Source organism: Leiobunum rupestre, chromosome 3 (genome assembly GCF_980474605.1).
Source record: "Leiobunum rupestre chromosome 3, qqLeiRupe1.1.hap1, whole genome shotgun sequence".
Lineage (NCBI taxonomy): Eukaryota > Metazoa > Arthropoda > Arachnida > Opiliones > Sclerosomatidae > Leiobunum > Leiobunum rupestre.
Window position 1 is genome coordinate 16,733,122 of NC_143386.1, and position 24,900 is coordinate 16,758,021.

Genomic DNA, 24,900 nt, shown 5'->3' on the forward strand with positions numbered 1-24,900 from the left:
GAACATCTGTGGCATGCCTTTTCCTGGTTTTTTAGTTTTTCAATCTCTTGACTTTGTTGGAAAATTACTTTCTTAAGTTGCTCTTTAAAATTAAATATAATTTTTTATTTATTTTAAACGTAATTTTATATGCTATTAAAAGTACCAATGTTGTTGTTGGAAGTACTTGGCAAATTGTTGGAACCATCCAGGAAATCTACATCATAAGAAATATTTCCTTTGGTTTAAATTTAAAAACTAATTTATTAATTTGTGTTATTCCTACTTTCTTCAAGCAGCACTTGTGAAAGCTTATATCTTTAACAACTGCTTATAGGGAAGAATAGGAATAACACCTATTGAGTAAAACATACCATACCGTAACTATCCAAATCACCAGCTTCTATTCCCTCTCTTATAACTCCTGATAGTGACCTCTGAGATGGCATACTTGTAGCGTCAAGATGAAAAACCCCTGTTGTAGCTTCCGGATACGTCATTGTTGGCGACGCTTCTTGATAGGGAATCCTAGGGGAGAGTTCCTTATAGTTCACTCTTAATGTTGATTCCGGATGGTTAACTTTGGGCGACGAACCCCGATGGTTAAGTTTGGGTGACGTATCCGGATAGTTCATTATGGGCGACGGATCCGGATAGTTCGTTCTGGGCAACGGATCCGGATAGTTCGTTCTGTGCAACGGATCCGGATAGTTCGCTCTGGGCAACGGATCCGGATAGTTCGTTCTGGGCGACGGATCCGGAAAGTTCGTTCTGGGCGACGGATCCGGATAGTTCGTTCTGGGCGATGGATCCGGAAAGTTCGTTCTGGGTGACGGATCCGGATAGTTCGCTCTGGGCAACGGATCCGGATAGTTCGTTCTGGACGACGGATCCGGAAAGTTCGTTCTGGACGACGGATCCGGAAAGTTCGTTCTGGGCGACGGATCCGGAAAGTTCGTTCTGGGCGACGGATCCGGAAAGTTCGTTCTGGGCGACGGATCCGGAAAGTTCGTTCTGGGCGACGGATCCGGAAAGTTCGTTCTGGGCGACGGATCCGGAAAGTTCGTTCTGGGCGACGGATCCGGAAAGTTCGTTCTAGGCGACGGATCCGGAAAGTTCGTTCTGGGTGACGGATCCGGAAAGTTCGTTCTGGGTGACGGATCCGGAAAGTTCGTTCTGGGTGACGGATCCGGATAGTTCACTATGGGCAGCGGATCTGGATAGTTCATTATGGGCAGCGGATCTGGATTGTTCATTATGGGCAGCGGTTCATGATAGTTCGGTATGGGCGGCGGTTCCTTACAGGAAATCATAACTGAGGAGGAGGGATGGGTTATATTTGTTGCTTTTGTAGTTAAAGATTTTAACCCTGATAGCTCTAACTCATATTTCCTTTTTCATTTAATCAAATCTTTTTTTTAGTTGTTTCTTCTTTGCTTTAACACTTTTTCCTTCACTTTTTTGTGGTCTTAATTCTTCAGTTGGTTTTACTTCTGTGTCTACCCCTTCCACAACTTTTTTTGTTTCTCTACTCAAATTTTCAATAATAGTTTTGTTTACTTTCCAAAAATGTTTTATCTATAGAATGCAACATTTTAGGATTAATTATGTAAAGGAAAACAACCCATGAGAATGGGGAGGAAAGCGTTTTCAAAGTTTCGCAAATAATTTAAACAAAACTTCCCTTTAAACGTAGTTTACACTAGAAAGCGTCGAAGTATTTTTTCTTAACGCGCGTTTGTATGGGCCAAAGTGGAAAAACGCGTCGTTTCGCGCGCTAGTGAAAACCAAGGCTTATTGTATCTAAGTGCTAACTCTTGTTTCGCGCATTTGAAAAAGGTATATTATTTCAATAAAAATGTACCATTCGAACTAAAAGCCTTTTTTTGAAGAAAGATATTAGAGAAATGGGGACTAGCCAAAATCTTACCTTTGTGAACATGAATAACCTCGGTTTCAAAACTTTTATTCTTCCATTTAACTAGCGCTTTCCATTTTTCAACCATGTCTTCACAATTTACAAATTGTTTTTCATTTACTATACTGACTTTGTTTTCTTTTATCCAATAAACTAAAGCAATTTTTTTGGATTTTTTCATGTTTGACAGTTTCTTTGTTTCTTTTATTTTGTCCTCGCAGTGAGTAAATCTCTAACTAACTCGTCCGACATTTCAAAAGCACGATGTTAAAAAGACGGCGGGAAATGAGAATTGTCGAACAGCCGCGTACCTCGCCCTGATAGGTCCGACCTTTTGGTGAACTTGCGCAGCTTTCGCGTCTGACGTCCACGCTAGGCGGCCTCTGATTTCCGTAACGTCTACGTCCTGCCTTCCACAAGCCTTATCTTCTTACGGAGGCAATGGCTTGTAGAAGGCAGGACGGATACAATACGGAGAGTTGGTGCGCGCCTAGCCTAAGCGTACTAACGTATAGAGCGCAGGCGCGTGGCAACGTTTTTACGAGAACCGGGGTAAAAACAAGATGTTTAAGACAAAATTATAAAAAAAACTTGATAGGCTATATATTCTCTCCCCGATTAAAAGTAGCCAGGAAATTTGAAAAGGGTTTTAAGTTAACCACGCAAAATCAAGATGTCATTTAATCGGAAACGAAAACATTAGGGATCAGAATTGTCCGATTCCAGTGAAGGTTTAAGTAGTGATGGAAATGTATCGGATTGTCGAAACCTCAACGCAATGTCGAATTCCAGTGGCAATGAAATCACTGACAGTGATACTGATAGAGGATTTGAAGAATCAAGTAGCGAAGTTATTAGTGAACAAAGAAGTGAAGCTTCAAATCAAAGCCAAGGCGATAGGAATCAGGATTATGGTATGTATTTTTATGATAAAGTCGATCCATAATTTACATTGGTAAAGTGCGTTCAAAGACTGTTTGAAATCGCGCAAAAGTAGAAAGGTCCATCACACAAGGGTGAAAAATATAAAAAACCCTAACAAAAATTAAAACAGTTAAAAACAACGCGCAACTCTGACCGATAGGTCTTCGAGATCAAAATAAAAACGTTAAACTCGCACCGATAGTCTTTCAGAGTCTACATCTCTAACAACCTATGCGGTCAGAGTTTCGCGTCTTTTTTTGATCTCTAAGACCTATCGATGCGAGTTGCGCGTTGTTTTTAACTGTGTTAATTTTTGTTAGGTTTTTTTTATATTTTTCTCCCTCGTGTGATGGACCTTTCTACTTTTTCGCGATTTCAAACAACCATAATTTACATTGTCTACTATACCCAAGTTATCGAATAGCAATAAAGAGCATGCCCGGGCCCCAGGAAAATTATATTTTTAGGTCCCAAGATATATTTATTTCTGGAAATATCGTTGTTTCGCGATAAGAGTTAAAAAAATATTTAAAGCTGGGCCCCGAAAGCTCTACCGGCCCGGGAAATTTGCTCCGGCTTTCCACATCTCTTTTCTGGCGTGATGATATTCTCTCTCGTACGAGAGACGCTATAACTGTTTCCACTGGCGCGCGCCAAAATGTTAGTTTTTGTCGCACGTAAAAAAAATTGGTGGAGACGAAGCTTAAAGGGATAGTGAAATAGGAAAATACAAAACCTTCAAGCTATTCAGCTTCCAAAACTACGTCTTTTTCCAATTTACAGTCATTAAAAAATGTAAACTCAAATTTTTTAAAAAATGAGATCTATGCCCAAAAAAAGCAGACGCCGCCAAACGCGAAATCGCCGTGTGTTTTTGAGAATCCCGCTTTAAGTTTCGAAGCCCAATGAGGGGCGACTTTTTTGAAATTCAATTTTAAAAAACAAATTAAAGTCGAGACTTATAGTGGGATTCTCAAAAACACAAGGCATTTTCGCGTTTGGCGTCGTCTGCTTTTTTTTTGGGCATAGATTTCTGATAACTGCGGTTCATTTACTTCTTCAACGATACATTTTTTAATGATAGTCTGTCTCGGCAATGGCCATATGAATCATTGCATCTTAAGGACTGACCATTTTCCGCGAGTGGGATCAGAATACATTGTAAACTTTATTTTTGTTTATCATGGTAGTTCTGTTCAAATTTGAGACCCAAACGCGTTTTGGCTCGTACATAATAAAGTTTTCGAAGAATTTCCGGTTGGAATGCTCCGATTGCGCAATCACCCCGTGAGAGAGTATCATTAACGTTCACTATCACACTTACGTTTATTATATTACTTATGCTATATGCTATATGGGACATGAGTAAAATAATAATAAAAAGGTTGCTAGAGACGCTGGGTAATAACACCTATGAGGACTAAGGGAGTTGAAAACCTTCGGTTTCAGTTACTCTACCTAAATATCTTATTGGTGTTACCCTAAGTAACAGAATAAACATAAGTATGATAGAAGACGATCTCGGTTAATGATAGTCTGTCGCGGGGTAATTGGAGTATTCTAAACCGGAAATTAGTCGAAATAATATCTTTTCGGCATTATATACGAACCAAAACGCATTTCGGTATCAAATTCAAACAGACCTACCTTCAGAAACCAAAATTACGTTTAAAATGTGAGGAGTGCTGTCAGCAGTGGCGTTGCCAGGGTTTCTAGTTTGGGGGCTACAGGGGCGTCCTGGGGGGAGGGGCAAACCTCGAAAGTTTAGTCTCTGACGAACCTTTTTTGGAAAAACTCTTTTAAAGGGATACTGAAATCGGAAAATACAGTACCTTCAAGCTATTCAGCTTCCAAAACTACATCTTTTTCCAATTTACAGTCATTAGAAAAGATGAAAACTAATAAAAAAATAAAATAAAAACTATGCCCAAAAAAGCAGACGCCGCCAAACGCGAAATCGCCGTGTGTTTTTGAGAATCCTGCAAAAGGCCCAGCGCCCAATGGGAATTTGAATTTTAAATGTAAATTTCAAAAAGGTCGCCTATCATTAGGCGTTGGGCCTTTTGCAGGATTCTCAAAAACACTCGGCCATTTCGCGTTTGGCGGCGTCTGCTTTTTTGGGCATAGTTTTTAATTTTTTTAAAATTTGAGTTTACATCTTTTCTAATGACTGTAAATTGGAAAAAGATGTAGTTTTGGAAGCTGAATAGCTTGAAGGTACTGTATTTTCCGATTTCAGTATCCCTTTAAGCGCCGCCTAGCCGCCACTGGTTTTCAGTCCTTAGGATATAATGATTCAAAAGGTCATTGCCGAGACAGACTATTATCAAAATATTTATCGTTGAGGAAATAGGAAGTGTCTTACTTATAGTTATTATGTTACTTATGATGAGATAATAAAAAAATCCTTAAATGTTATTTTACATTTCTGTTTTAAAATTTTAGTAACAAATTTCCAGAATCTGATGACGACCATCAGTCCAACGCTTATAGTGATGATGATCATGGTGAAAATTATATTGCCGATACCAATGATGACGAGAATGGCGATCCCAATGATGACGAGAATGGCGATCCCAATGATGACGAGAATGGCGATCCCAATGATGACGAGAATGGCGATCCCAATGATGACGAGAATGGCGATCCCAATGATGACGAGAATGGCGATCCCAATGATGACGAGAATGGCGATCCCAATGATGATGAGAATGTTTTTCCTGATGACCCTGATAAACCGTTGTATTAAATGCTCCCATCAAAATCCCTGAAAGCGCGTTAGCTATTTTATGTTTTTCATTACGCTATTGTTTAACTAGTGGAGCTATAAATGCACTTCTGCAGTTGATAAACCTTCATTTACCATACCGAAATGTTTTGCCAAAGTAAGGAAACAATGTTTCAAATTTAAAAATAAATAATTTAACCGTAGCTCACATACATCTATTTAAAGAAGAGAGAGAATTTATAGCCTTGGATTTTAACGATATTATTTCACCTTGTTTTTCTTTTAATGTTAATCAAGTTCGATACATTTGTACACCAGCCAATAAAATTGACAATGAATAATAACAAGTGGGCCTGGCAGTCCCGAATAATAGTCTCACATGAGCTGTGTCATTTACTGCATTTTATGTACTTTTGGCGTTAAGAAAGTGCCACTTATAACAACTCTTACCGCCGTACAACGTTCTGCTACGCACAATCTCATACGATACATTTTTTCAAAATTATTACTTCGTTTTATGTACTTACGGCGTTAAGAAAGCGCTACTTATAACAACTCTTACCGTCGTACATCTTTCTCTTATGTACGATCTCGTACGCATTGGCGTATTATTATTATTATTATTGATGAAGGGGTGAAGGGCTTTGGAAATGCCCGTTCGCACACGTCGACCAGAGGTCCATTGTGCAAAACCCGAACCTTAAGACTTAAAAAGTCCAATATCCGACACAAAACGGAGAATCCTCTTGGCCGGCATATTATAGAAATCAGAAGTTTCCAGTTGATGCATACCAAGATGCTCGAATCTTTGGGCCGCGTAGTAATCGCACCTACAAAGCACATGAGAGGCGGTTTCCTCCTCAGCCTGACATGCCCTACAGATTGGATCATCACTGATTCCAATCAGGTGAAGATGTCTGTTAAGGAGACAGTGACCTGTTAGTAGGCCATGTTGTCAGAATTTATAGCCCGGTGTACCGGAAAGAGAACCACACCACCGGAGGCCTATCATCAGAATGCCCTACGCCAGCGTCCGCAAGCCTGGACAGGTGACAAAACCAGCATGAGTAGCAGAACCCCACTACTGATGGTCGCACCCTCGACGCAAGCCGCTCAACCCAGCAGAAGGTGCAACAATGGGACGACCAGCCCGCCAGTTCGCACACAGCAGTGGGATAGGCCAATGACCAACCTGATATTAGATTTGGAAAGCGAGAGCAGCTCCTTAGCTCTCTGCCTAGAGGGGCCCGAGATAAACTCTTTAGCCTGCCTTTGGCCATCCATCTCAAGCCAAAGCTTGAGTTGACGGTCAGTCATGGAGTTAGAGATAAGGCCGCGAACTATGCTAGAGGGGATAGGAACGGCAGGTTCAGGACCAAAGAACCCAGCCTCTGCCTTCTTGGCTAAGACATCGGCCCTCTCATTACCATAGTACCCCCGATGGCCAGGAACCCAATAGAGCTGAACTTTATTATTGGTGCCTAGCTCCGAGAGGAGGTTCAAACAGCTGTAAACCAGTTTTGAAGAGACCTGAAACTGGTTGAGAGCCTTGAGGGCTGCTTGACTATCCGAATAAATTTGGATAACCTTGCCATGAAGCTTCTTCTTAAGACAAAAATCAACACAGAAGCAGATAGCGGCAATTTCCGCCTGGAAAACACTAGCATAGACACCAAGGCTTTCAAAGAAGCCGAGATTGCTAGTAAGGCAATACATCCCCGAACCTGAGCCAGAGCGGGTCTTAGACCCATCGGTAAACCAGACGATTTCTCCTCTGGCCCCGAGGGTACTATGATTGGCCCACTCTGTACGGCTCGGAAAATAAGTATTGAAGGACTTACTAAAATGCAGCTTCGTAGTCATCAAATCAGAACCCATGAGATATACAGGTAACTGACATGAAATTTCCCGAAAGATCTTGGTGTGGCTATTATCCCAAGTATTCGCCTTCCACCAACCATTCTGGTTGAGCCTATAGGCTCCCATAGCAGCAGCTTCCTCTATAAAAAGATGAAGAGGAAGAATGTTCAGGAGAATTTCTAGAGAAGCACTTGGGGCTGTTGTCATAACTCCTGTGATGCTGACACAAGCCAGCCTTTGTAGGGTGCGCAGATCGCTCTGCACAGTCTTAATTCGGACTCTTGGCCACCAGACCACTGCAGCATAAGAGAACAGTGGTCTGATGATCATGGTGTACAGCCAGAAGGCCACTTTAGGGCTAAGCCCCCATGACCTGCTAACTGCACTCCTAGTCCTCCAAAGTAACATCTTGGCCTTCTTAACTACACAGTCAAGGTGAGGCTTCCACGTTAGTTTGTTGTCAAGAATAACACCAAGGTACTTCACCTCCGTGCTTTCCCTCAAAATAGTCCCAAATAAGGAGATATCATTAAAAGAGTTTTGCAGCCTTTTACGAGTAAAAGGAACAAGTACCGTTTTACTAGGATTAACCGTAAGACCAACTTCCCTGCACCATTTTTCCACTGATGCAAGAGCCCTTCTCACTAAATCGCTAGTAGTGTTGGGGAATTTTCCCGTAAAGATGATGGCGATATCGTCGGCATAACCGAAGCAGCGGCACCCATCCCTGTCTAGCCTCACCAAAAGCTCATCCACAACCAGGCACCACAGCAGAGGTGATAGAACACCACCTTGCGGGCAACCACGGCTGGTGGAGATCATAAGGGATTCACCGAGCAGGGAGGATACCACCACACGATTCGTCAGCATAGCTTTGAGCCAGAGACACAGAGTGTCATTAATGCCAAAGCGCTTAGCAGCCTTCATGATGACTGCGCTGGACACCTTATCAAAGGCGCCCTCAATATCAAGGAACACAGCTAATGCTATTTCCTTAAAGTTAATAGCCCTTTCAATGCAATTGGTTATGCCATGAAGGGCAGTCTCAGTAGATTTGCCTTTTTGGTAGGCATACTGAGCCGTCGAGAGAGTTGTATGAGAAATAACCTCTCCCCTAATATAGTTGTCTACCAATTTCTCCAAAATCTTTAGAAAAAAAGAAGTCAAACTGATTGGTCTAAAAGCCTTAGCCTCGAGATAGTTAGATTTCCCTGGCTTCGGAATAAAGATCACCCTAGAAAGCTTCCAGGTGCTAGGAATATATCCAAGGGCAATACAAGCCCTATAGATTCTACTCAGCATTGGGCAGACAACGTCAATGCCCTCCTGCAACAGAATGGGAAGTATCCCATCCGGCCCCGGAGACTTATAGGGCTTAAAAGACTTTATAGCCCAAATAAGTCTCGAGTGCGTGACAATTTTATTCGCCACCGCCCAGTCCTCCCTTTTGGTACGTGCAATCCTAATAGCAAGGGGGTCAGAATCAGTACTGTTTGTAATTCTGGAGTCAGGAAAGTGTACATCTAACATATGAGTTAGTCTCCTTACCCGACGAAGAATGACTGCCATCTTTCAACTTGATAGTGTCAAGATGTTTAGTCTTATCGTTGGCCATAATTTTCATTAACTTTGCCGTACTAGGAATATCAGAGATATTCTCACAGAAATTCCTCCACGAGTCCCTCTTGGCCTCGCGGATGGCCTTATGGTATGCAGTGAGGGTTTGCTTGTAGGCAACCCAGTCACCCGACCTCTTAAAGAGCCTCCTAGACTCTTTGCGAAGCCTGCCAATCTCAAGGTTCCACCAAGGAACTAGCCTTGGCTGGTTGGCAGACTTCACCGGACAGTTACGGTGGTAGGAGTCGATAATGGCATGTTGCATGCGATCAACAGCCAAATCAAAATCCAGCACCGATGACAGCCTAGGCTTATCATCCTTCAGATGAAGATTTAGATCATCCCTAAAACCAGGCCAATTAGTTCGCCTGGGATTACGAAGTTCGGTACAAACCTGAACCACTTTCATCCTGACTGTATAGCAAATGTGTCTGTGATCCGACAGTGATGGTTCACTAGACACATGCCAGTCATTAATAAGAGCTGCGACATTTTCTGTGCACAGCGTGAGATCAATGACCTCACTTCTGTTACGAGTAACAAAAGTTGGTTCATTGTTCCTATTAAGAATATGGAGTTTCGTACTAACCACATATTCCATTAGTTTATCACCACGATCGTTGCAGTTACTGCTGCCCCAGATAACATGGTGAGCGTTTGCATCACAACCTATAATGAGTTTCTTTCCCGACCGCTCACAGTGGTTGACCAGATTGGTCACCTCCTGTGATGGTGGGGGCAGAGCATCATCGTAGGGAAAGTAAGCAGAAGCCAGCGTGAGTTCATCATTCCCATCAGCAGAAGGGGAAATGATTTTAACCACAGCAGTGTCCCTAGAGTGATAGATTGAGAGCGGAAGGGCATGAATGTCCTTGCGTACCAAAATACAAGCTCTAGGAGAAACGGAATTATGGTCATAATAGATATTACCTGCACTATTAAGACCAAGGATTTTACCCCTGGCAATCCAAGGCTCCTGAATAAGAGCAACATCAATTTGCTCCTTAGCAAGCCTTCGACAAAGTACAGCGGAGGCTGCCTTGCAGTGATGAAGATTTATCTGCACCACCTTAATGCTCATGGCGACGGGCCTAGATTGGAGGTTGACCAGTGACACCGCCCCCTCCAGTGTGGGGTGTGGAAACCACACCACTCCCGCTGGTTAGGTTAGTACCACCAGTCTCCCCCACCACTGCTCCATCTGGCTGAGCCACCATGCCTTGGACCTCTTCAATGTCCGAGACACTGAGGTTCTTGATGTCCTCTGTCAGCGTATCCCCTTCCGAGTAATCGCTGAGCAGAGGCTCTAGGTCCTCTAGTCCTGAAATTACCGAGTCGTTAGACTTGGAATCATTAATAGGTGTAGGATTATCCACACCCTCTACAGCACTTACGACTGAGGTTTGATTTGGTTGACTGAGTATCTTAAAGATACCCCTATCCAAACCTGTCTGAGCGGCAAATCCTGCCGTTTTGATGGCGTTGACCGACTCACCATCCATTAGAAAAATCCAACGGATGGCAGCCGGTTCCTCGGATTTGCCCAGCACCTTCCAGCGGCTGGTGTTCAGCGCACCGTTGAAGGCTTGAAGACGCCTGAGGAGCACTTTAGGGTCCTTCGTCCAGACGTCCCTTGTACGGAGAGCGACCTTAAAAGGTTTTGGCAGGTCACTGGCTTTTGTTACCAAAAGCTTCGTTCCCTGGAGAACCTGTTCGTTACGGTTGAACTCTTGGCTTAACCATTTACCTGTGAAGTCATCCTTACACAGGTAAACCAGGGCACCTCCTTTCAGCTGGAATTGCAGGAATTGAGGAAGAGGGTTACCCGAAGGTATCCCGTCAATCCTCTCCAGAACTCCACGCTGGATGGTGCCCATTTCTGCCTCGGTTAAGCCGTTCGAGGGAAAGCCTTCTTTAATGATGGCCATCCGCATCGAACCCACAGCTTCACTGAAGGTTAGTGGTTTGGACTTCTTGGCAGCCTGTTGTTGAGAGCTAGGAGAGTCTTGATCTGACTCCCTTGTTCTCTTGTTAGAAGAGGAGTTACCCTTTGGAGAGTCGTCTGCCACCTTCTTGTTTGTCTTACGACGCCTGTTCCTCTTGCGAGTACGAGCATTGGAAGCACTTACCTTGCTTCCCTCCGTCAGGGTACTGTCTTTGGTAGACTCCGGCTTCTGATGCTGGGTACTGCCAGAGGCAGACCCTAGCACCATGGGCTCGGTATCCTCCACGACAGACCCACGACCTGAACTTGTGGAAGGGAGGGTAGTATCCTGAGATACACCCTTCCCCTGGCTAGAGCAGGGTGCTGTCAAAGACAGACCCTTGCCCGATGGTTTTTTGTTATTGGAATTCATAAAAGATCCCACGAGAAAAGAGGAAAGTAGAAGGTCACCGCCCTTAATCCTCTGTCCGGGCGGAAGGCTAAACGCATTAGCGTAACTAAGGATCTCGGGGGCCCTCCGCGAAACGTTTTTTGGGGCCCTCTTATGAATAAAAGCAAGGTTATAAAACGAACTAAAAAGGGGCCCTTGGAACTCCGGAGCCCTATTTACGCCACTGCTCGTACGATATATTATTCAAAATCATCGTCGACTTCTATTTATGGCTGGCTACCGGTGGCACCGCCAGCAATAGGCACAAGTAGGCACGTGCCTACATATTACTCTTTTCCAACTACACCCTATGCAACCTAATGTTGCGAATAAACCATGAAATATTAATTTGATTCCAAAAATTTATTTACATTTTGTATCATTTATCTAGCAACAGCTTGTTTTTTAACATTTTTTTTTAATTTATCGCTTTTTCTCAACTTCGGCCTTCCTTTTCTTGGTCTCTGCTTCTTTTTGAGTGTTATCCTCTTCGAAATCGAGATTTTTTTGGCTACTGTTTAATTAAAAATTATTAGGAATAAGACGGCACAGCCACAATAGTATTCTATAACTTTTAAATATTCAAAATAAAAAAAAACTTTTGCGGGTGGTTTGCAAAATAAAACAAATTTGCGGGTCGGGTCGGGTTTAAAATTTGTAATTTTTAATCGGGTCGGGTTGATCTTTAAAAATAGCCGGCCCGACTCATCTCTAGCAAATGCCTATATTGCCCAGGCGCGGCCCTGTAAACAACTCCTCAAACTACCTCGTGCAAACTAAAGTTAAATACTTTTCTCGTATGAGATGTAATATAAATATCTGATATTACTTACTTTGCCTCTGTGGTTCCAAATAAAGCTTCTCGGAGAAGTTTGTTTTCCAACTCTTACCGTTGATTATTGCTTTCTAAAACTAATCACATGCGAAAATTAAATCTTTGATTCGAGAAAAATAAGTAAATTATGTGATTTATGATAATTGCTTTCGTATTTCCTTTTCAAATCGTCCAAAATGGCATCGTTCTCCATGATATAAGTGAAAGAGCCCCACCGGTGTTTGGGAAATTCACCCAGAAAATCGGTAGTGGACGACGTGTTGTAGCTTTCTCTATGTCTTCAATTCGCGCGGGAAGCTGACGAAATTCAAACGCCATCTATTGCGCGCGAAGCCACTGATTTCTTATATTAATAGTCTTTGGCAATGTTTTGATAATTTTGTGGCAATTTTTGAAACTCGTCTTGTGTCACCCTGAGTAGTCCTTTTGCATATCCTATACCTTTTTATCATTTACTATATTTTTGCTGAATATTCAGCCTGCAATGTTTTAACAGCAACTTTAAGGCAATCTTTAGGAGACAACAGTTGAGGTGATTTTTGGGAAACATTATAGCAACCTTTAAACCATTAATTTTCTTTAAAAGTACTAGAAAGTCTCAACAAATAAAGTTGTGTTTGGTTGCCTATTAGTTGCCCCAAAAAGTCGAAGTTTCTCTATAGTTGACAAAATATTGTCAATTGGTTGTGTGAAATTTTTGTAAGGGTATATACTTAAATGCTCTTTATTAATCAACTTATTTACAATTAAACCAGATTCAACATTTACATTTAACTACTTAAAAGCAACTTAAAATAATATGTAACTTCCTGACTACTTAAAACCAACTTAAAAATAATGTGTAATTTCCTGACTACTAAAAACCAACTAATTATAAACTTAGCAAAAGCAGTATTTTCCTACCAACTGAATAACAACTTATTACCCCTTTAATAGTAACTTGAAATATGCTGACAACTTGAGCCTACTTAATACCAACTCAATATCAACTAATAATGTGTATACAAACTAAATACCAACTGAAATCGAACTTATTTTTTGGTAAGGGCTATCAGGCGCAACCAAAATTAATATAAAATTCAATGAAAATGATAAATTTTTAATATTAAAAAAATTAAATTAAACAATTAAATACTCATTTGCGGCCAAAATAAAAAATACCCTCGGCATCTACGTGACAAGGTCCCTATCAGGCGCAACCAAAATTAATATAAAATTCAATGAAAATGAGAAATTTTTAAAATTAAAAAAATTAAGTTAAACAATTAAATAATCATTTGCGGCCAAAATAAAAAATATCCTCGTCATCTACATGACAAGGTCTATCAGGCGCCAACAAAATTAATATAAAATTCGATGAGGCCGCTGTAGTGCACTTCACCCAAACGGATTTGTATATTATATTCAACGATTCCTTTGGCGGTACCAAAATGAGCTTTATGTCACTTCGAAAAAGTGACTTGTGTTCATATTGCTCTAGTTTTGCAACCGCTTAAAATTTTTCGCTAAAACTAGGTATTTGCCCATCAATTTGTCCTTATTTTACGTGGTAAAAATTTCATGTGGATCAGCCGACCCATGGTTGCATGAGTTGTCGATTTGATGTGGAAGGACCCTTAGGGCAAATGGGGATCTGTGTACATTCTAATATACTGTATATTAAGGTTTTTTATTATTATAATTAAGTAGGCTGAGTATTTCTAATTGTTATTTTTTGTTACACAAAGGGTAGTGGGTGTCAATTTTTTCGCAGTATTTAATTTGTTAATGATCATATTATTTAGTAGATGTATATGAATTAATTTTGATGTATTTCAGGAAGCCAGATTGAAGTCGGACTTCATTTTCTGTATTTTAATAGCAGTTCTGGCATTCGCCATTCAAGTTAGCACTGTATTTATTGCCTTACAGGTATTGGTTAAAAGTGACTTGTAAACTCTTTTCATAAATTTTAACTTGTTTTACTCTTCAAAGCCGTACCTGGAATATGTAATTCACTTAAGCGCAATTTTCTGGGGATTTTTGTTACATTACCTTCTGCCACAAATGAGGAAACAACTTCCCTGGCTCTGCTGCGCTCATCCAGTTCTCAAAGCCAATGAATACAATGATTATGAAGTCCATGGTTTGTTATTTTAATTAAAACAATTTTATTTAATTGATTACACTAAATAACACTAAAATTAATTTTTGAAAGTCTTTAATCTGTTAAAGTTAAAAATTAATGTATGAAATTTTGTGCAAAAACCATCTCACATTTGGTCTTTGGAACTATTTTGCTTGGCAAATATCAAAATGCTATGCCTCACTTTGTTTGTCCAAAATATAATGATATTTGTATTTATGAACAGGTCCAGCTCATGTTATGTGGTTTGAGAAAATCCGTGCCTGGCTCTGGTTTATTGAAAAGAATGTTGTATATCCATTGGTGGTCCTTAGTGCCTTAGCAACTGATTCTCCTAAACTCATAAATAATTTTGGAGTTTAGTGAGTATTTTTAATTTTTGAACTTAGTAGTTAATTTTTTTTAGTTAAGGTGACTATTAAGCCTCCTCCCCATTCACGGTACACCAGATTTCTCAATGATATTTTTCAATTGCAATTAAATATTCATTGTGAAATATATTGTTACTTGGGTTTCGTAAATGCACTTGGTTGCACTAATAGTAATAGAAAGCCTTAACTAGTGTTAAGATATATCTTGCCTAAAGAATCAATGCTTCAAAATCTGGAATAAACCAATTAAAACTATACCCATTTCAGACTCATTAGACTGCTCGTCTTTCTGTATATAGATATTAATAAAAAGTATTTTTCAAATAGTGGTGGATCAATGGTGATAGTGCTATGCAGTATGAAGTGCCTGCGTAGTGCCTTTAATAATTCTTCTCATCACTTCCTTATGCTGATTTTTTCACTTCTGTTCTTTAAATTTGACTACAAAGGGCCTAAAGAACCCTTCCTTATAAACTTTTTTGTTACCACAATAGTCTTCAGTAAAGTAAGTTTTATTTTAAAATTGTGCTTGCAAATACCTTGTGTAGCATGTAACATTTGGATTTATCTCCTATTTAATTTTTCAGTGCTATGAGTTTCTTATGAAGGTTCGTTTTGTCATAACATACATTGCCCCATGGCAAATTACGTGGGGATCAGCTTTCCATGCATTTGCGCAACCATTCAGTGTACCTCGTATCCTTTTTTAAATTGTTGTAAATTGCTTCTGTTATTATGATTTTCAACCTTAACTTCAAATTTAAGACTCTGCGATGTTATTTGTTCAAACCATAATTTCTTCCATTCTCTCAACACCTCTTAGCCCATTTTTAGGAAGTGCAGTTTTTATTACTTCCTACGTCAGACCTGTTAAGTTCTGGGAAAAAGATTACAAGTAGGTTATTAACCTCTTTTTTTTAATCATATTTTCACCAAGAATGTCAAGCAAATATTTTAGTAAATTACTGTCTTTGGGTTGAGATATTTGATAAGTAAATGTAGCTCTTACCTTCTAATAAATTGGAAGATGAATATTTTTATAATATAATAAATATAGGGATTTATAGGAAGAGATGACAAGTTGGAAAAATTAGTTTTAGTCACAGTATAACAATTTTTTTATTTAATTTAATTTTATAGCACAAAACGAGTTGATCACACCAACACACGACTTGCTTCTCAACTCGAACAAAATCCAGGTACATGATAAACTACATATTATATTACATGTATAATTTTGTGATAGTTTATGTATAACTGTTATTTAAATTAAAAATATGTAATTAACCCATATAGTAAGAAGAGAAAATGTCAATTCAACCAAATAATCTGTTTATCCTTATATTAATTTTCAGGATCTGATGACAATAACCTGAATTCCATTTTCTATGAACATCTTTCTCGCTCCCTTCAACATTCGTTGTATGGTGATCTGGTGTTAGGTCGATGGGGAGATGTTTCCCAAGGAGATTGTTTTGTTTTGGCATCGGAAAACCTTAATTGTCTTGTACATCTTATTGAAATGGGAAATGGCTTGGTTACTTTTCAAGTTAGAGGACTCGAGTTTAGGGGTAAGTTTCTTCAAATATTATATAGAACTTTTATCCTAAATTCAAAATCACCCCCTCACATTCGAAGTGATTACCCACTTATTGGTGAAATGCAGCAGATGTGGATAGTGGGGGGAAGTATGAAAATAACCCAAAATAGTGTTATATGAAAGTTTTGCCCTATTTCGTCGTTGAGCTACGCGTAGAGTTACAGGGATTTACTGCGTGTAGTATTCATGTGGTAAAACTGTTTAAATCGTCTGCTATGATATCTGATGTTGTCTAGAGTAGTTTGAGAAATATTGTGATAGTTTCAATAATAATCTACCTCTGATAATATTATAGTATTGTGAAAAACACAAAGATATTTTAATCAAAGATCTTAAACATATTGTATTTTATTGGATTTTGATTTTTTTACTCCGGGATTAGATGTTTTAAATTCAGGGTCACTTGTTGTTTAAAATGTTTTACAGATTTTTGGAAAAATCTTGATAAACGTATGAAGGGACCATTCACTGCACTGCCACTCAGTTTCTTGGGCACTAAATAGCTTTAAAAGTCGTATGATGACTTAGGCCTAAGGTGGTGCCTTGGGTATTAGCTTAACTGATTATGATAATTATTATTATTATTAACAAGATCTGACCTTTAAAGATATGAAAGACGGACGCTTCATAACTTTAATTTATTATTTTATGTGGGTCTGTTCCACATTCGACCATGAACGGCTCTTTATTTTCATCTTCATTGCAAAGCCAAGACTTGATTTGACAAAAACTAGTTAAATTATCTTATTAACTGTTTTCGAATAATAACTCCTTTAACATGTTAGTTTATTCAGAGCAGTTACAATTAATAAGTAGAAAAATGAGTAATTTAAATGATACCACGTATTAAAATATAATTAGTTTAATATCAATTTAAATTTTACAGTTTTTTTGTACTAGTTTGGATTTAAGTTCTGGGTCAAACATTTTGAAGAAAAACTTTCTGTTGCTCGTTCCTCCATTTTTTTAAGCCGCTAAGAAACAAAACCGAACTGAAGGTGCAAGACTACTGCTAGTCCATCAAAAAGGCCATAGTTCATGAGTTAATTAAGCTCTATATGGAGAAACTTTATTGTTCGCAATTCTTACAATTTTCTCTACGGCACATTTCACACTCTCCCCCCCCCCCATTATTCACATCGGAACTCAGTAACAATTATCTCTGTGAACTAGTTCTAGAAGTTTGACATACCCTAACTTAGTTGAGGGTATTTTCAATCAATACTATTAAATCGTTTGATTGCAGCCATTTAATGAAAGAAATATTGGTTTTGTGGTATCTCTTACAAGATAAGTATCTGAGTCATAAAAATGAAACGTACCTTATCAGTCTCAACGCAGATTTAATTGTCCACAAACTAACCCCAAACACCTCAAAGCTCAATATTTACTGCTCGTGTCACTTCATCTGACCATTTAAAATGTCAAAATTACTTTACAAAAAATGTTCTCAGTAATAAATCATTTTACCACTGTATTTTCTTTCAAAAATAATTTTGAAAAATCGCGGGAATCTTCGAAGGTACATGTTTCGTGACATTCTCCCTGAGTAGAAATAAATATGTTCTTGATGTATTCAAAATTTTTTAAATAAAATTTAAAAAATTACAATAGGTATAATTACAATAATTTAAAATCATAATTTAGATTTCTTCTAGAAAGGAAATTATTTCTTTAACCTGGCCACCAGAGTTAATGGCATTAAAATCACTCAATGACTTGGGAGTAAAGTACCTTGGGTATTATCCTGACTGATCATTATTGTTATTATTACTCTGTGATCATCATTTTGGTTTTTGATTTTGTTTAGTTTATTTACATATAGATTCAAGATTAATTTTATTTTAGGTACATATTGTCAACAAAGAGAAGTTGAAGCAATTACCGAAGGAGTAGAAGAGGATGAAGGTAACCATATTTAATAATTTTTATTTTAACACTACCAGAGGAAAATAGTGAATATTGAAATTAGTTAAAAATTTACCCTCATTTATTACAAATAAAACAATTTTTGGAAATACAAATTATATTATTTAACACTGCATGTTTTGACATAAGGTGTCTCCATATAATATTTTAGTGAGCATAAAATTGAACCATGCAAGAGGCTAATGCGAGGTCACTTAGTTCGCTGGGTTTTTGTCATAAATTCGATATTCATAAATTTAAGTTAATATATTTTTCATAAACTTAATTTTTTTTAGGGTGCTGCTGTTGTGAACCTGGACACTTGCCGCATTTGTTATCTGTTAATGCTGCTTTTAATCAAAGATGGCTTGCTTGGGAAGTTACTGCCATCAAATATGTTCTAGAAGGTTACAGCATCAGCGAAAATAGCGCTCTATCCATGCTGCAGGTGTATGATCTGCGAAAGGCCTTAGTTACTTATTATATAAAAGTAAATATTTATCTTGTTATTTTCACAAATGGATGAGATTTTTATTTTTTATGGATAAACTGTTATCGTGATTTCCATCAAACAACAATATAATTTATTGATAAATGCGGGAAAATTAGTGGTACTGATTATCTAAAGCAATTTTCTCAAAGAGGTGATTGATGATTCTTTTGAAAGAGTTATTAATCTAGAACTTTGGCATATCTAAACTATTGTTTATCAGTATTGTAAAAATCGTTTGATAATTAGTTGGATTTGGCACTTCGTTAAAAATCAGTTAAGTTTGATATCTGCCACCACTAATTTTTCATAGTTAAGGTGATTGAAATTGCTTTATTGTAAACTAGTTAATGACATCATGGTAGGTAATTTACCAGTTGAATGGGGGTTAACAAGGGCATGCTATGACAAACATCAAACAGTTCCGCTGTTACTGCAGAAAAACAACTCCAACATCCTGTAGTTACGACAACTAGATGGTTAGAAATTCAGAAATGCATTACTTAACTAAAGACATTATCAGACTGTAGGGGCGCTAAGGGTGGCTAAGACAGGCTATATACAAAGAGACCAGTAGTTCCAATTTTTTTTAATAAGTAAATAAAAGAATAACCAAGTATATTATTATATTTAGAGAGAAGGATTATGTTAGGACAACTTTTGTTATTGCCATTATTCCCTCACGCTCTAATGAGTAAGCTCTTCCCCCTCCCCCAAAATCTACATAGTATTTCAATGGACTGACGTCTTCTATAAGTTTTAAACCACTTATAAACTCGTTTCATCAACGGCTCTTTGAGTTAACAGTACTTTTAATAATTTTCTAGAGTTTGGTGTTTTACATTATAACATCTGATAAACTTGAGGATTGGATGCATTCGGAACCCATTCAAGGTGCTTTGAAAGGAACTGCTGAAAAATCATTTGTAGATCTAGATCCAATATTCAATATGAATATCGATGAGGATTTTGATTATTCAGCTTCCGGAGTAACGAGAAATAGTTTTTGCAACACGTACCTTGAATGGATTCAACATTGTGCTGCTCAAAGAGAAAAGGTATGTTATTATTTCAAATTTATAATAAGTAGATATTGTCTTAATTATTATATTTTACACAGCCACTAAAAAGTGAAAGAGATTCTCCGTTGGTGTTATTATGTTTTGCCTTAAGCCTCTTAGCAAGACGAGCCTTGGGAACTGCTTCTCACAACACTTTTGCGAGGTAATTAATTCAATTATGTTAAATTAGTTGAAATGAAGTGACAAAAATTTATATAGCTCTATGGAAAAATATGTATTAATTTAAGAAAAGCTTCCTTAGTTCATCAAATATATGTATAGTTATGATTGGATGATTATAATCTATGTAGAAGTCGTGGCACCATCATGTGATAAGTGTAAAGTATAAGAAATGAGATACTAGCCAAAGCTTAGGTAATTTTTCAGTTGAAGTGAATTAATAATGTATGCTTATGATAGAGTAGATCAGAATTGTGATAATTACCAATTAAACAAAGTCCTTGGACAATAAAATTAAGTAATGTGCTTAGTGACTAATTTAGACAGACAATCACTTTTGTACACACTTGCTGACCAGAATATTTCTTAAAAGTCAGACTCCTAATGTCAAAATGCGTTATTGGTATAACATTAGTCAAGTAGTATAGTAGTCCTAATGTTTTGCCATAAAAGAACACATTTTCTTTAAAAACAAAGAAGCAGAAAAATATGAATTATGGAATGCTTAATTTGTGCATTCTTTGTATTAATAAAAATTTTGTTAATATGCATTTATTTATATTAAATATTTATGTTTTAATGAAAAGGAAAGTTTTTCTATCATGACTGAAAGAAAAGCTTTCTATGATTATGCCATTTTTTATCCCAAAATACCAATTTCTAGTGTGGATTTTCTTCTTGGTGGCCTTCATGCATTGTTCAAAGGAGATATTCGAATTACCTCTCCCAGAGACGAGTGGGTTTTTCAAGACATGGATCTTCTCAAAAAAGTTGTCAATCCTAGTGTACGCATGGCCCTCAAGCTTCATCAGGTATTTTAAAGTTTTTCACAGTGCAACAGGGTCCCACCCTCTAGCTTTGAAAAAACATTTCAAATCCTACTGCTGCTTTTGAAAATCAACATATTCATGTAAATTTTTACCTTTAAAGGTTTTAAATTTTCAAACGTCTTTACTGTACCTTAATTTAATTTCTATGAAATATTTGTCTATTTTAATGTTGCTCTTATGTCACTGTCCCTAAGCAAAAGATTTAGATAAAACTGGTCTATTAAAGTTCAAACATCCATTCCAAATATAAATACTATGTTCTCTACAACATGGTGCCATCTAGAATTTAAGCTGAGAAACTTAGTGGTTAATACATGATTTAAAAAAAATTTCTAAATAGTCTTTTTTTTTTTTTAAACTTTCAATTTATCTTACAAATTTCATGTTTTATTGCTTTCAGACTAGTTTGTTATTAGCAGTCTTCATTTAAGATTTATAATAGTACAATTTGTTTGAGATTACACTGCAATTGTACAATGTTATTTTATAAAAACAGGATCATTTTACAAGTCCTGAGGAATATGAAGATCCTGCTTCTTTGTATGAAGCTATTACAAAATATGGAAGTTCCATGGTTATTTCTCATGAAGCAGATCCAACATGGCGCAATGCCGTCTTATCGAATGTGCCTTCATTATTAGCTTTGCGTCATGTGATTGAAGATGGTGCTGATGAGTACAAAATCATTATGTTGAACAAACGATTTTTAAGCTTTAGAGTCATAAAAGTAAGATAATTTTTTTAAATAAAATCATTGTTGCAGTTTCTTAATTTATCCTGTGTTTTATTATTTTAGATAAACAGAGAATGTGTAAGAGGTTTATGGGCAGGTCAGCAACAAGAACTGGTTTACCTACGAAACAGAAATCCAGAACGAGGAAGCATTCAAAATGCGAAACAAGCATTGAGAAACATTATTAACTCTTCATGTGATCAACCTATTGGTTATCCCATTTACGTGTCACCTTTAACTACTTCATACGCTGAGACTTCTGAAGACCTCTGTAAAATTGTTGGTGGTCCAGTTAGTTTTGGAACCTTCAAGAACATAATTATTAATAGCTGGAACAGGTAAATTTGTTACCAAATTCATTTATGTTCTATGCCAATATATATAGTCTGTGTTAGAAGTTCTTTTAATTTGCTCAAATTCAGTATGTTAATGTGACATGGACCGAGTTTGATCAGATACAAAATTTCATGCAACTCTATTTATTCTATGTTATTTTTGCACAATCAAATTGTTTATGCAAATTTTTAAAAGTTGGAGATAATATTAAAAAAAAATTTCAATGCTAGGTTAAGGAGGCGATGTGGTGAGGGTTGTTCCAGTGGTGGTACTGCAGGACAAGAAGAAAGCCCAGATGGTGTTTGTGTACCGATGGAAAACATTTTAGGAGGACAAAGAGGTAAAATTGGTTAAGATCCGACTCCAAATATGTCTTTTGGGGTTCATCAGTTCTGTGTAGCAATTCTAGATAGTCATATTTAAAAATAAACTACTAAATTGCTGTACATATTTTATAAATTTTAAATTATCTTTTTAAATTAAAAACCAAAAATGTAGTTTTTTGTTAAATATTGTAATGTCATATACTTATAGTGCTCACTATTAAAATTTTAGTAAAAAAAACATTTATAATGTGCATGATATTAGGGTATTATATAAAAATAAATTTGTAATTTAATACATTTTCCTATCTTTTATTTTACAGGAAGTCAATCTGCTGATGGTGGCAGTAGCAGTGATAATGCTCCCGGACGGTGTAATAGCTCTGGAGGTGGTGGTAGGATGAGTGCCACTAGTAGCATTGGTCGAGGAAGTACAGTCAGTAGTTTGGGAAGGAATAGTATGAGTTTTACGAGGACCAGTTCTGGAAATGTAGCCATCATGGCAAATTCCAATTTATTACCTATTCCACCACCTGCAAAAAGCTCAGCGGTATCTGGTCCCACCAATGCCTCTGCTCTAGTCAATTTAAATGTTTTAAGAACTTTCCCCAGTGAAGTAATCGCATTAACTATATTGACAAATGGTTCTGGAAGTTCTAGTGTAGTGAACAATAACAATGCAAACAATAACAATGAATCGGTTTATAGTGATGTTGGAGTATCTGGAAACGTGACTAATGGTACCTTGGTGTTAGATCATTATGAAACATCAAACTCAGAAGGGTCTGATGTCAAAGGAGTTCCTGTTTGATTGCCTAGAAGATCGTTTTTATTTCAAAAATTTTATAGTTTTTCAAAGCTGTCCAGAATGAGGGTTTCTACTTATATAAAAAGAAAATGATCAGACATGTATTATGTTAGCAATATGAATGCATGTGTAATATATAAATACATTTAACGTGTAAATGTTATGAAAATTAAGATATCGCAAAAAATATATTGTAATTTAAAAAAATATTAGGTGGAATTATAGCCTTTTTGTTTTAAGAATATATAAACAATTGTTTGTATAAATTTTATGGCTTGTGCTTAATTATTGAAAAAATTAATCAAGAAAGTGAATTCCAAGACCAAATAGATGACAATTTCGAAATAAAAAATGACTAATACTTATTGTGATAAAGCATATAAAACTTGAAATTGACTTTTCTTATTGGTCTGTTTTCAAATATACATAGAATAGAATTAAATTTTTATAGAACTAATTTTTCAACATATCTGCTTTTGCGGTGCGCCGGTGATATAAACTTTTTTAAATTAAAAATCTATCCCTACGGTTCCTTTTAGAAATATATTTTGGTGCCTTTTATTTAAACAACAGTAATTAGATTATATGTGCAATTCATATTGAATTTCAACAAGTTTAAAATATTAATTACTATTATTGTATGTTTATTTGGTGGATTTACAATATTTTAATTTTAAATGTACATTATTTTTAAATTAAAATCTTTTGGAAGTTTGCTAGAAACGACATTAAAGTTTGCCATTGAATAGTAACAAATTTTTAATCACCTTAAGTTTTTAATTTGGTAGTAAATAAATAATTTACTGTTAATCAAATTGGGGGCACCCTTTGTTTAGCCTGTAGCTGTTTTAGTCTTCTTTCATAGTATGGATAATTAGTTTATAGCAAAAAGCCATTTAAGCTAGCCCTTACCCTAAAGAATAGAATAGCTGTTGTTTAGGTTGATAATTATTTTTGTTTTTGGGTCATGCATAGTTTATTTCTCAGTTTTTGGCTTTTCTTTGTATTCAGATAAGATACATAAGACTTAAAACAAATACTTAGAATGAAGAGGACTTTTTCTAAATTTGTAGTTAAGTGACTATGTCAGCTTCAGCAAAAATACAGATTTTCCCACTACTCAGTAGATAATGCAGGTCTGGGCCTCCTGTGCTGATACTATTACCCTTCCAAACAACTATTAATGAAACTTAACTAGGTAAACTGTGTTTAAGGGCAGGTAAATATTACAAGTAAAATCACGCACAGAGCAAAGGCTGGCCTGTGTCGGCGTAACTGGAGCTATGAGAACTGCCACAACCACTTATCAGGAGGTGCTCCTAAATATTCTTCCACTGATTATTATTATTATTATTTTCTTTATATAGAGGAGGTTGCAATTTTGGGTGCCTATTGGTTATTGCATTATGGAACGCCAAACTGGACAAAATCGAATTTCGTTTGCGCGCTTCGATTTTATCTTGTGCGTTTCGATTTTCTGTTTCACGCTTCGAGTCTGTTTCGGGCGCGGCGAGTTACTTTATTTTTAATCCTTTCGCATAGCAGAATTAAGGTAAAAAACTATTCGTCCCAACTAGAGGTCGGCATTATCTGACCGTTATCCACTTTTTTTTTATTATCTATACAGACAATTTTATAATTTTAGTTAATTTAACCATATTATAACTTTTCTAATTAGTTTAAATAATAATTATTTAAACAATTCAAAACCCCAACCAAATCAATAAAAATTAAAAAAGCGACGTTTTCGATAAATTGTTTCCTATGGACCATATAATTCAGATGGTAAATTACCTGATATAAAATGGGAAAAGTGGTAAATAATAATAGATAACGTTATTAAATAGCTTTAATCCCAAGGGGCAGTTCACTTTTTTTTAGCGCAGAATTAATCGCATT

At 37.0% G+C, this 24,900-nt stretch overlaps 1 protein-coding gene across 2 annotated transcripts in view; it reads left to right on the forward strand.

Annotated features, from left to right (window-relative positions):
* pcx (pecanex) overlaps positions 1-23,675 on the forward strand; it is a 79,820-nt gene extending 56,145 nt beyond the window's left edge. For both annotated transcript variants that reach the window (XM_090167881.1, XM_090167882.1), the window contains exons 21-37: positions 14,055-14,147; positions 14,211-14,361; positions 14,588-14,723; positions 15,060-15,237; positions 15,320-15,428; positions 15,498-15,627; positions 15,873-15,931; positions 16,088-16,303; positions 18,181-18,240; positions 18,537-18,730; positions 19,558-19,788; positions 19,851-19,954; positions 20,636-20,783; positions 21,298-21,528; positions 21,598-21,872; positions 22,101-22,210; positions 22,517-23,675. In XM_090167881.1, the coding sequence (XP_090024007.1) occupies positions 14,055-14,147; positions 14,211-14,361; positions 14,588-14,723; positions 15,060-15,237; positions 15,320-15,428; positions 15,498-15,627; positions 15,873-15,931; positions 16,088-16,303; positions 18,181-18,240; positions 18,537-18,730; positions 19,558-19,788; positions 19,851-19,954; positions 20,636-20,783; positions 21,298-21,528; positions 21,598-21,872; positions 22,101-22,210; positions 22,517-23,004 (2,913 nt within the window). In that variant the 3' untranslated portion in view covers positions 23,005-23,675. The remainder of the gene's footprint in view (positions 1-14,054; positions 14,148-14,210; positions 14,362-14,587; positions 14,724-15,059; positions 15,238-15,319; positions 15,429-15,497; positions 15,628-15,872; positions 15,932-16,087; positions 16,304-18,180; positions 18,241-18,536; positions 18,731-19,557; positions 19,789-19,850; positions 19,955-20,635; positions 20,784-21,297; positions 21,529-21,597; positions 21,873-22,100; positions 22,211-22,516) is intronic.
* Positions 23,676-24,900: the final 1,225 nt, after the last annotated feature.